Below are 13,315 nucleotides of genomic sequence, written 5' to 3' on the forward strand. Positions count from 1 at the left end.
GCGACAAGATCCTCGTTTCAATCGGCACTATTTTTGCCGCACGCATCGAAGGCGAGAGAAAGTCGGATCGATACTTTGCACCGTAATGCGATCGATATCGTTACATGTGTACTTTATAGCTATCACGATATGGCGAACAGATATATATATGTTGCAAAAATTAACATCGTAGATTCGAAGTGAAGAGAATTCCAACGCGATACAGGAAAAAGGAACGGGATTTTTCATGCGCATTATTCCAAGTTCAATTAATTCTTTCCGTTTGATAATAATTAATAATAAATAGGTGAAAGATAATTGTCATCATTTTTTTTCTCCTTCTATTTCCGTTCCTTAACCATGCGCCTGTAAAATAAAGACGTTAAATTTTTTTCGTTTGTCTAAATTTTCTTCTAATTTCTTCTCTGGTTTTTTTTTTTTTTTATTTCTTTATTTATTTTTTTTTTCCTCTTACCGTCATCGCATTTATCTGTCAGCGATATAACGACGAGACGTGCGAAATAAAGTCTCAATTATTTATACTTGTCATCTCTTTCGCATTTTTTTCCTTTTCGTTTTTACTTATTTTTTATTTTTACGTACGAAAGACGGGCGTATGGTGTACATATATATACATATACATATACATATGTTTATTCGCGTTATACGTATGTCATGTAACGCCGTCCTGCAAAGTAACAATCGTACCGTTCATCGCAATGCGTGTATAATGAATTGCAAACTCGTATACGGGACACGGACACACATAAGCATGAGTTATTACGTACGTGTATGGAGACATTGGGTGTATCAGTGTGCAATGCACCCACACGTGAGATTTGTTTTATTTTAACATACCTCGCGAAAATATCTAATAATATCGACCGCGACTACGTGCGGAATCAAAAAAGGAGTGAAGAAAAAGAGGATGATAAAAAAGAAAAAAATTAAAGAACGAAATACGATACCTTGTATGAAAGTGACGAATTTTAAGCGTATTTCTGCGGATCTGACGTATGTCGTGTATAACGTACACGTGTCGCTCCAACATGTGTGCATTGAACGAAATATCGCGGTGAAAGTAAGGGTGAAAATACGCTTGTCATAAGACGGTGAAAAATTTTCCAGACTTATTTTTCAATTCCATTTTCAATCTACTCGGTGTCTCGCTGTTGCAAAGCTTGACGAGTTGTCTAGGTTATATTTATTTGTTTACTTTTTTTTTTTCTACTTTTCCGCTCTTTCAAAGCTGTACAAAATGCAGATCTCATTGCGGTTTTATCGGAAAATGTGCATACACATGTATATGTGTATTGTTAAAAATTTATTACAGTGAGATATGTGAGATATTCACCCGTGTTCGCGAATATTGTATCTAATTATCAGAATTTAATCAACAATGCTACGTATTCACCGGATTTATTCCGGGAATTTATTGTCGACGATTCGGCGAATAATTATTAGCTTATCCGGCGTATTTTTTATTATTAATTCAATCTCACAGAACAGTTGTAATTACCGCAAGAACTGTAATCTTTCTCAGTGTACAATATACGGAGTTTTCATTGCGTTTTCAAGTGTAAAAGTAGCCGGATATCCGCATTGTTTTCTGCGTCCCGTTCCCTCTTTGTTGCATTGCATCGCATGTTTAAAGGCTGCGGAATCCACGATTACTTATTGGATAGAGGGGGGGAAAAAACATGAAAAAAAAAAAAAAAAAAAATGAAAAAACATCCATCGCCGTGTCTTTATCCTTGTTATTTATTTATCTTTATCTATCTTCCATTTTTCGAGGATACGTCGTTTACGAATGAGAGGAATTGAGACTCGCTGCACAGTCGCAGAGCGAAATGCTTAATTACGGCGTAATTTTTACACCGCTACACGTGCATGCATGGGAGATACCGCAGATAGCTTGTTCCGTACACACATGTTGTTAGGTACGAGTAAAGAGGTAAACGATACGTTACAGACTCTCCGGTAAACCGCATCTCGTCGTAAAAAGTAAACAAGACGAGTGTGTTTGCGCGTGTTAACGACAAATTTTATTATTAATTATTATACCGTATACGGAATCGTGACATATTATTGCGCCCTTCCCACCTTTCGCCTGCGGTATAAACACTCGAATACAGACGTAAGATTGTGGATATTTACCACGTCGCGTGAAGTTTGGATCGAATTATTGCAAATGAAATATACAAGTACGCGCTGATTTCGTTTTCAAATTAATAATTAATCTCTTAGTATCGACGGCGCATGCCCGGCATATTGTACGCATATACGTATAGTACATGATTAACTGTATATGTAAGATAAATTGTCTGTGCATTTGTAGGTGTATCCTCATCGCCGTCATCCTGACCTGCCCGAGAAATCCTCATGAAAGACTGGGAACTCAGTACTCAGAATAGCATCGGTATTGTAGAATTTATATTTTGTTTTTTAATACACGATTTTATTATGGGAATTATTGTCGTACCTAAGTACGGAATATATTTATGGCGATGATGATGGTGGTGGTGGTGGTGGTGGTGATATAATTTATATTGGTTGCGGAAATGCTTGTACGTTTAAAGTTTGGAGTGTATTTTTTTTAGTTTTTTTTTCAGTTTTTTTCAGATTTATTTATCCCGCTCCTTACTTTGCTATAATTTTAATTCGCAAAGTCAAATTGACGATTTCGTCCTGCTGGTATTCGAAAGAATATAAAAGAAAAGAGAGGAGATAAAGAAAGAACAGAGATTCAACCGTGCAACAGGCTAGTTGAGAACTGTGATCAAAGATCCGATTACCTGCGTTTTGATTTGCGAAATAAGTGGTAAAGGGAGAAGAAAATATAAAATCGACAATCGTAACGTGCGACGGAATATCTTACAGCGAATTATCAACTGCAACGATTGACAATATTTCTCGCGGTTGAGAAAACTGGCTTTTATTGTAATCGGTGAAAATTAATTTATTATATTACATCGGTAAACACGAATTTTGAGTAACCGGATTCTAGATGTGAAATTTTGTTTTCTTTAATCTAACTGATAAAAGTAAAAGTATTTTTATTAGATAAAGTTTGCTTGTTATTTCAACGTGCCGTTGTCACCTGCTGCTTGTACTATCGACCAAAAACTTCCAAGAGTTACGAAGTAAACTTTATAAGTAATGAATGAAGATTTCGACGTATAGAATCAAAATTTATTTATTTTTTTCTTGATCTGTGTTATTTTTACAACCGTGCAGGATCATTTCTGTAGCATTCGGCGAATTTCGGGATCAGGACCGATCGATAGATAATATCAGGAACGGAAGATCGAGGGGTCCTCTGCCCTTTGTGAATGGTACGTAGAGATTTACGAATTTAGGTCAAACAAATCCGCCCTCTATGGGGTTTTCGGGGACGCGCGTGTTAACCCCGAAAACGGCGGGTGAAGGGGGGCGTTAAAGGTCAGTTACGCGTAACGGAGAATCGTCGAATCGACGCAAACGGGACGCTCGGCTCTCAAAGGGCCGATATTAGGTACCTACGTGCAACGGCAATGCCGAGGGTGGAAGGGGAGGAGGAATTAAATTGGAACCAAATCAGGGGAAAAATCAGGGGAAACTCGACTAGATTTTTTTTTTTTTTTTATTTTACCATACGTCAATTCAATATCGTGCCATTTGATCGTCGATTATAATTAATGCCAGTTAAATCGTAAAAAACTTGATGTAAAAATAGAAAAACTTGTTTCAGGGTGGTCCTTTTTCAGGGTGTCGACGAATTTTTGTCAGACCATCCCCCAAATCAACTTCAAATAATTCGAAATCAATCGCCTAATTTTTTCAGATTTTTACATCGACTCTAAGATAGTCCGCATTGCGATCGAAGTTTTTTATGGAAATTAACACGGGTAAAACTTTTTTTCTCAGTATATATTTTATCGCAAGAGTAATAACGTTCCAAATAATCTGTGACCGCGAGGTTTTGGTGAGAATTAGTTCTACTACCTGGGAAAAAATACACATCATCGTACGAGGCAATCTAGACGAATTGCACAACCTCGAAACCTGACTTTTTTTTTATTTAGAGGAAGTGCAATTCGTCCAGATTGCCTCGTACGATGATGTGTATTTTTTTTTCATACAGCATCAATTGTGCCGACTAAAACCTCGCAGTTACAGATTTTTTGGAACGTTATTACTTTCGCGATAAAATATACAGTGCGAAAAAAAGTTTTTCTCACGTCACTTCCGTAAGAAACTTCGATCACAACGCGGGCTATCTCAGACTCGCTGTAAGAATCTGAAAAAATTTGGCGACTCTTTTTAAACGATTTGAAATTGATTTCAGCGATGGGGCGGTAAAAATTCGTCGACACATATACCGATTCTTTCCAGTGTCATACTTAGAACCGATTCACATTCATCGTTCGAGTCGAAGGTGCAAGCTGCGGGTATTTCGCGATGCGTTTGCGTTAAACGAACAAGGCACGTTTGCACGGCGGCGGTTGGTTGAGTCGTAAGGATAAAAACGCAGAGATTTGCTTTCTCGTCGTCTTACGTACGCCTGATTGCGAGTCGGTACACCCATGCACATGTATAATGTGTGTATTTATGCGAGTGTGGTAAACGTATCGCAAGGTATCGAGGTCAACTGGTTCTCCGACAGCCGGCAGTCGGCAGCCGTTATAAAGGGACATTGCAACACAGCCGTTAGCCCCTCGAGAACTCCAAGAATTGCAAATAAATTATTATTGTTGCTTGTACGTTTATCCCGCACGGCAACCCGGCATTGAACTCACCGCGGGAATACCGATTCTCTTCTTTTACTCATTCTTCCTCGTGGATTTTGCTGGTCGAGATAATCCTTCCTAGGATAACCTATTCTCCATAAACGCTGTTTATTTTATATTCGAGGAGATACGTGTCGCGGTTCTTGTGTTACGATAATAAATTATTGTATTCGTATTGGCTTCTTCTTTCTTACATTTTCGACGGGCGTATGCGTCGTATACCGTTGTTATTGTATCGAGGATTTAATCGTGAAATTGTATTCTACGTTTTATTTATTAATAATTACCAGCCATGTTAGTTGAGGAAATGAGACGAAAAATTTTCGGTGTGTGACACCGTTTTGTGAAATTGTTTCGAACGTCTGTAATTTACCTGAGAGAGGTTTTCAAAGTTGACGAAAGGATGGAAATATGGAGCCGGGTTGAAGTTACGAATTTGAAAAGTTTCGAAAACGTCTAATTTCGAATTATTTTGTGGTGAAACTTGAAGCGAAGGTGTCGAAATTTTACCAAACAACAGTTTTGAACGATCGGAAAACCGGCGGATCGAAGTTACGAAATGAAAGATTCGAAAGATTCGTGTTAACGATGGAGGAAAGTTCCGAAAGGTAAAGTTTCCGATAATGGAAAATTCCGAATATTAAAATGTCGGTACTCGCACAGCGTGGTTTACTCAACGATCGGGTGTAAAAAATCCGAATGATCAGGATTCCGAATGTAAAAATATTGAAAATCCAAAAAAAAAAAGACCGGAGCGGTGAAATTTCACCAAGTCGGAAATACACGGATCTGAAAATCTTTGATCGTTCGGTATTTCAACATTTTAGATTTTTAAATTTTCTCATTTTCGTACTTTCGGAACATTGACTCGTCGGAGTTGCGCCTTTTCGGAACTTTGCACTTTCGAAACTTCGATGCTTCGTCAAAGCTTGATTTCTCTACCTGAGTTCCACCGCACAAAAATTGGAAATTCAGCGCTATCGGATCTTTTCAAATTTAGAAATTCAATCCCGTCCCGTAAATATCACACATCAGTAATCGCAACCGAGACTCACAGAGTTTCAAAAAATTCGTGCAACCAATAATTAGCAGGTATCTAAAACTCGAAACTCCGTTCAAATTGGATCGGCCGATCGTGTAGCGTCTAAATTCGAGTCGTCGTCGCCCCGATGCTTGTTTTGTCAATCCCGCGGCTAAAATACGCCCCTCTACAAGTGTTCCAAGGTGTTCGCTGTGTCTTACCTACGATATTCTGTCCGTTTTAACGAGACGCCGTCACCGCAGTCGCACGCGTCCGACGGTACCCGACGTTAGATGTGATAATTAGTAACGTCCGTTACGGTTGATTGGAGCAGGAGCGTCTCTGTCTTGCTCGTCGACTTGTCGCCGTTCCTAATTGTCATTATTTTCGTCACCGCCGGACTGCGGACCGCATCGCGGCAGGAAACTGCTGCGACGCGTCGACGCGACGAATTAATCTTACACCCTTGTTCGCAGCAGCAGCAGCAGCTGCGATTTGTCGTCCAGTCGCGGTGTGGATTTGAAATTGCAATTTTTCGATACCGCTATTTTATTTTTTTTACCATTTTTTGGGAGAGGGTAACCGGTAGTCCGAATACAGAATTTCGATTAGATTCTGCGGTGGTTTCGGACGCCATCTTGAAACCGTTCATTTTCAATTTTTGTCGAATAATTTTTATTTATTTTTTGTTTTTTTTCCTTTCACTTTGCCTCGGATCAATATTTTCAGACTTGTGTCATGAATTTATATGCCGTGAAAGTATCGGCGAAATTCTGAAATCGGACGACCAAATAGATTTAGAAAAACGCAACGTTCAAATAACCGCCGGAAAATACGATTGCGTACCTTATAAGAATGTCGATTACACGTGTGTATAATTCAATTCGCGTTGAGTTTATGCCGGTAGAATAAACCCGTGGAAAAATTCCCCGCTTTAGTTTTTCACCGTTCGTTCATCCCTCGCCCCTATTTCGAACCGAACTCCGAGCCCCATTCTCTTCCCCGTACAGCACACGGTGGAACGATCACTGCTGATGAAAATTATGGCCAAGAGGCCGTGAATATCGTGTGCATAAACCTATAATATCATCCCTCGAGTTTTATTCCCGGTTGGAGTTGCGCGATCCGAAAAGGGGCTCGAGAACGAAGAAATTTATGGGATGTAGAGATGCGTGTCGTAAAAGTATTGCTAGCGGAAAAGTTGCGTGCCTTGAAAATTGTCAGCTGTTGGTTGCAACGAACTTTATTTTATTTTTTTCTCTCTCGTATCTTTTCCTTGCATCCCATATGTGATCTTGGATATTGGACGATGAAAGCCCGCTTTGTATTGTGGTATAATTGTGTATGTATATGTATACACTGTAAATTTTTCAGCACGTTACTCGCGATTAAGAGCAGTTATTGCGGATGATTCGCGAAACGTGGGAAATCTGCCACAACCGCGTCTGCTTGGCAGACATGCGATTTACGTTCGTTAACAACGTGTATTGTAGACGTGGAGTGAATTAACTCACACACACGCACGCACACACACGAGTCTTCGTTCGACTCGACGACAATATCGCGTGTTTAGTTTTGTTCTTGGCGTGATTTGATTTTACCTCAATTATCAATCCGGTGTGAGATTTATTGCATAAATGTTGCCGTCGTTCGTCACGTTCTTTTCGAACGATAATCGCGCACGAGTTTCTTAATATTTTTTCTTTTTTTTTTTTACGTCATTTTTTCTCCACTTGTTTTCATTCTAAAACGCGAAACATCACAGTCTTAGGATTTACGCCCATATCGAGCTCGAGAAACGCGCTGGTTTGTTCATCGAATCCTAGTCTGTAGAATATTATTTAATAACCTTGAAATATTGTATTTTACATTCGCGCCCGGTTGCTAGAAAATTTTGTAAGACATTCGACCGATAGTGGAAAAAAAAAAAAAAACCTTGACGCAATTGCCTATGAATTTATTATTTCGTATAACTTTTATCTATAGACGTTGATTTTTATTTATTTACTAATTTTTCTCGATTTTTATTTTGTACATGTATATATATTTGTTTGTTTCTTTTCTTTTTTTTTTTTTTTTTGCAAACTTGATGCTAATTCATGCTAATCCTTTTGGCTCATCCAAGAACAAACGTTTCTGTAATACGAAATGTAAGCGGCGGCACGTCGTTTCACTTAACTGATTAAACAAAGGATCGGTGTACAAGTTATCGCTAATAATAAGTCAATAATTTGAAAAACATGTTTCAGTACAATTAGATACCCACGTGTAGATTTTCTTCTTATTATACGTATGAATTTAACAAATGTATCGTCCAGTGTACATCACGTATCACATTTCGGTGTTACACTGAAATATCGAAATTCCGAATAATCGAAGATTTTCATATCATTAAATTTCTGGCTCAGTGAAATTTAATCACTTTGATCTTTCTTTGTTTCGTGTTTTAGATATTTTTACGTTCGGAATCTTGGTCAATTCTGATTTTCAGTCTTTCTCACCCACTCTGCGCGAGTATATTTTATACTATCGAAACTTTACTTTTCGGAACTTTCCTCTAGCGTTACTTGAATTTTCGGAACGTTTCATTTCGAAACTTTGTTGTTTGCATAAAAGTTTGATTTCTTTACTTCAAGTTTCGGTTGGGAAGTTTAAAGCAAATAAAAAGGCTTCCTCAAGCCCGCCTTCCTCGTCATACTTCTCGCTAACGAATATTGGAAAAGTGGTGTTAAATAAGCGAAGAAAAGGAAGGCAGAAAGGGTAAATAAAAAAAGAAAGCAAAGAATAAGTGCTTCTCACCGACGGACTCGCGAGGCTCTCCGCTCAAGATAGATAGAGCGTATTATTAGACGGATAACGCGAGCCTCGACGTTCCTCTTAATTTACAGCATCCGCTGAGCTGCCGCCGTGCTGCTACATCATGAAAACCCGCGGCTGTTCTCTGCGCGGGGATGATTAATCTCCGAAATTCAATGGGTGAGCTTAATTGCTCGTTTCTTATTGATTTATTTCTTAATTTGTTCGTATCAATTTCACCTCGATTCCATTCTACGTCATACGTTACCTGTTATATTTCCATTTTCAATTACACAACATTTCGGGAAGAAAATCACGTTGTTCGCTTCAAATAATTAACCAATATTCAAATCTACGGTACAATCGTAATGATATAATTCTCACCGTTGCGCGTATAGAAATGTTTCCTTCGTTTGTTCTTAATTTCCCTACCTACGATTATGCAAATCTGAAAACTTTTTTACGCTATGCGGATAATCTGCGTCTCGCCTTTTATTAATTATATTTTAATATGTTATAGTTTGGTTGAATAATTGATTCAAAAATTGAAAACCTTTCGAACAAACGACATTAATTGCAATATGATTTCGACAACCCCCCCCCCCCTGCTTTTTTTCTAGAATTTTCTTTCGTTCTTCAACATCTTCTCATGTGTTCCACGGGTACTTTTATACGCAAACTCTACTCACGTAGCTTTCGGACTTTTCATCGCAACCGGATGGATAAACTTGCTTGTAACCTGTAACTTGCGTATTACCCGTTAGCTTGGGGTTAAACGCGCGTGTCACTTGATACAATCTATTGAATTTCATCGAGTATATAGAATACACGTCAAAATGGTGAAAGTTTTTCGTCATTCAATCTACCGGCCAGAGTACCTGCCGCAGCTCTCTAAGTGTATAAAGTCGTATCGAGTTAACCTCGAGCTCTCCCAAATACTAAATTATACATCCTTTCTGCTACGAGCCTTTTCCCGTGATATTGTAATTTTTTTTTTTTCTTCAACCGCCTACGATACGAATAAACAACGAACCGCGCGCGTTAAAGAAAATCGCGAGCAATATTTAACGTGCATCGATCCTACGGTCGGGTTGTACTTGTGCAACGTATAGATTGAAAACTAAAAGTTACATTCACTAGGTATATTAAGGATTGGTTACGAGGTCGGTTAAACCTACAACCAACCACGTGTATTTTTAGCCACGTGCAAAACTCTGGCGAACTTTCGGGCTTTCGACAAGGCTCGATATTACGATTGGTACGCGTGTCAATTAATCACCTGCTGCATTATCCGTGTGACGAATCGAATCGATCTGCGATTGATAGGTTTACTGCACTTGTTCCAGAGATTTGATTTTAACCTCGAAACTGGATTTTATCTCGCGTTCGTTCTCTACGCGACGGTTTTTCATCGAGGTTTTTCCAACTTGAAACTTTGAAAATTCAACGGTTATTAACCACTCGAAATACGAGATATACGAAAGGGGTAAACTTCTTCTTGGATAAATCGGAGCGGAGTCGTTTAAGCTTGAGGCCAAAGACGATTAGAGCAATTATTCATTAGGTATACACGCGGTATATTTGGATGCGACTTGGCACGCAGCTCTGGATGGTATCGGCTTTAGAATCGCCGGTGTATCGGTACTGTTTGTCTAATTTGATTCCTAACCAGAAATTAATTACTTAGCTTAACGACCGTTGTTAATTATTAGCCTCTGATTGCGGTAGGTAATGCTCGTTATTCTCGAGCATAATCGTTTCTATACATATATCGTTAATTAAACCTCTTACTATCAACGATTTGTCAACGATAATAACGCTTCTGCCTGTCGTAGTTTTTAGTATACAAACTGCAAGGACGACGCAGATTTCACGTTACGATTCGACTTTATCGTCAATTCATCCAACGAGCGTGTAAAATTCGCTTGAGAAAATTTTATAACAAGCGTCGACCATATTTTCAATGACAAATTCTACCGTCATTAGTTTTTTTTCTTTTTTTTTATCGATTGTCTTTTCTCACGGTATAAAAATTTCAACGTCCAATGATAGTTTATTCATCTGTTGGTTCGTCTCAACTCCGTTTGCACGATGTTAAATAACTTTCGATCGCGTGGATCGAATACATTTAACATTATCTCGGTGCGGTGTCCGTAGTTTGTAATCCGTGATGCTGCATGAATGGGAAAAAGACGAGATACAATTTGCACGTGGATTGCCGCCACGCGGTCTGACGTCATCGTCTGACGTAGCGTTGAGTTTTACCGCTTATGTTACAATGGCTAAATCCACTCTTGTATTAAAATGAAAGAAATTCACTCGCGTTCGACGAATTACTTACAATACATTAAGTCTGTATAATTTATTGTAACGATTGCTTATCTAATCGCCGGTTGTAAAACTGTCACTGACTTACAATCGACGTTTCCTGACCAAGTATGGGTTTCGCGTTTTCCGCATGTATGACACAACCATAAATATATCAACAATTAAATGACAGCTCAACTCGTCGACGTTATTTTCTGTGATAGATTCTTGTTCTATTTTTATCTCACCTCTTCTCGCTTGCTTATTGTAACATCAGTCAATACTACAATCTCTACTTTTTTTTCTCAGTTCTCTTATATACATATAATTCTTTATTCAAAATCATTTACGTGGAATACTTGGTTTTTAACGATTTTGTGAATTTTTCCTTTTTATTTCGAAGTGAAAATCAAGGAGACATTTTCATCGAAAGATCGAAAGAACACTGTTTCAAACTTGATTAAGAGCGGAGAACGGTGTTTTTTCACGTCTTTGAATAAAAAAAAAACGGGATCGGAGTATTCTTTGACATATTTTATACCGCGCTGTGGGTATCAACAGGTCGGCAATTTAATACCGACGGACATCATCATCCCGACTTTCTAAATACACGAGTATCTGTAATAATTCCAAGCCTGCCACAACCTCGTTTACACATCAGCGCACAATTTTCTTGTCTTTTTCTCCCGCCTTTTTCTGTATATATATAATAGCTGACACAAACCGAGCCTAATATCCGTGAAAATCAAATTCAGATCATTATGCCTTTTCATTTAGATATCGCGGACGTTTAATTACACTCGTTGATCTTCGTAGATCGCGTCCTAGTTTCAACCTTTTTTTTTTTTTTTTTTTTTTCTTCAACACGGTTATTAGTTGGGAAGATTTTCTTTCGGATCTTGCAACAACTTTTTCCCTTACAACTTCGGACTCGAATTTAATTGAAAGAAAGCAAAATGAATGTGTATATTTGCCGTCTATAGGACGGACATTCACTTGAAGAGAATTCTGCGGATCGAGCGGATTTTTTGTCGAAAATATTTCCAGGGATAAACCGCCAGGCAAAAGAGCCTTGCCTTACAGCTCGACTTATCTAGATTCTCTATGATTGTTGCAAGGCAAACTGCACCGCAACACAGCTGACTCGACACGCGGTGCCGTGTGGCGTAATTTGCGTTGGCTGCAAACTCGCGGAAATGTCATCAGAAGCTAATTGGACTAGTTAACGCACAGGCTTGACCTTTATAATTCCGCGCTCTCAATTATTTCTCGCCCCTGTGAATTACTCACGGCGGCTATTTTCAGGTGACTTTTGTTAAGATTTATACACGTACATACAATTTTTAGTTTGACGCGTCTAATTCGTCGATTGACTTCTCATTTAGTGCGCTTCGCGTGATTCATTTTCACCGTTTTAAGTTATTTTTGAAAAAGGTTGGATACGTTCGTTTCATCGAACATCGGGCGTCAACGATGTTAATAAATTGAAGCTAGTGCGACGATTTCATTTTTTAATTAATTTTTAAATGCGGATAACTCGAAGAACGTTTTCGAAGCTGCACTTTCGATCGAGTTCTTGATAAACAATTCCGTTGGGTACTTTTCATAATCAATACGTAAAATTTGATATATGTAGGTACCTGCTACATGTGGCTTTATTATGAATTCAATGAACCACGGGGAATCCTGGTCGAATCGTTAAAAGGCCGTTGATATTGGGAGTGTTTGTCGTTAAAGTCCGTAATAGCGGCGGTTTCTACGTTACGACATCCGTCGAGTAGGCGCATTACGGCTCGTTCGGTGTCAACTTCTAAAACTCCGCGGAGCCAAAATAAAAGCAGAACAGTTGCATCTCATTCTCGTTTTATTCCCCCTTTGTCTCCGTCTCGTTAACGTCAAGACAATGCTTGCCGTCAGAAGTTTTGCGAAATGAATATATTCATCCAAGCCTGTTTCACGGAGCGTGATAAAAAATTACTTAGAAATCAAGGAAAGGCTATCGACGCGATAAGTATTGATCATATATTTCTTCGTTGAAAATACGAGTCACCAATTTTCGCACACTTGTAAGAAATTATAGTAAGAGCGATAGTAATGACAAAGAATAGTAACGGTTACTAGACTTTCCGGTAACAGCTAGAAAACTAATTTTTCGATTGTGGTAAAAAATGAAAATGAAAATGAAATAAAAAAAAAAACAGAAAACCGGAACTAAATATTTCTCTAAGTGTACGTACTTCAGAATCTTTCCTGATCGTGTTTGCGTTGTCGCTCTATCACTGCGGAAGATGCGATCGAACCTCGGACGGGGATCTCGCAAAACCGCGAATATCCCGCAGGTTAACGTCACTGTAGGCGGAAAGCACGGATGCAATGGGGGGTAATCGGCGACGTGCCAAACGGTGCGGAACCAAGGCAACGTCGCCAAGATGAGACAAGGGTT

General features: G+C 38.8%; 1 protein-coding gene across 8 annotated transcripts in view; it reads left to right on the top strand.

Moving 5' to 3' along the window:
- LOC124308267 (protein scalloped) overlaps positions 1 to 13,315 on the top strand; it is a 103,085-nt gene that overhangs the window by 42,529 nt on the left and 47,241 nt on the right. For 6 of the 8 annotated variants that reach the window (XM_046770854.1, XM_046770858.1, XM_046770855.1 and 3 more), the window contains one exon: positions 2,318 to 2,398. The exons of the other annotated variants lie outside the window; for them this stretch is intronic. In XM_046770854.1, the coding sequence (XP_046626810.1) occupies positions 2,362 to 2,398 (37 nt within the window). In that variant the 5' untranslated portion in view covers positions 2,318 to 2,361. The remainder of the gene's footprint in view (positions 1 to 2,317; positions 2,399 to 13,315) is intronic. 8 annotated transcript variants of the gene reach the window in all.

Source organism: Neodiprion virginianus, chromosome 6 (genome assembly GCF_021901495.1).
Source record: "Neodiprion virginianus isolate iyNeoVirg1 chromosome 6, iyNeoVirg1.1, whole genome shotgun sequence".
Classification (NCBI taxonomy): domain Eukaryota; kingdom Metazoa; phylum Arthropoda; class Insecta; order Hymenoptera; family Diprionidae; genus Neodiprion; species Neodiprion virginianus.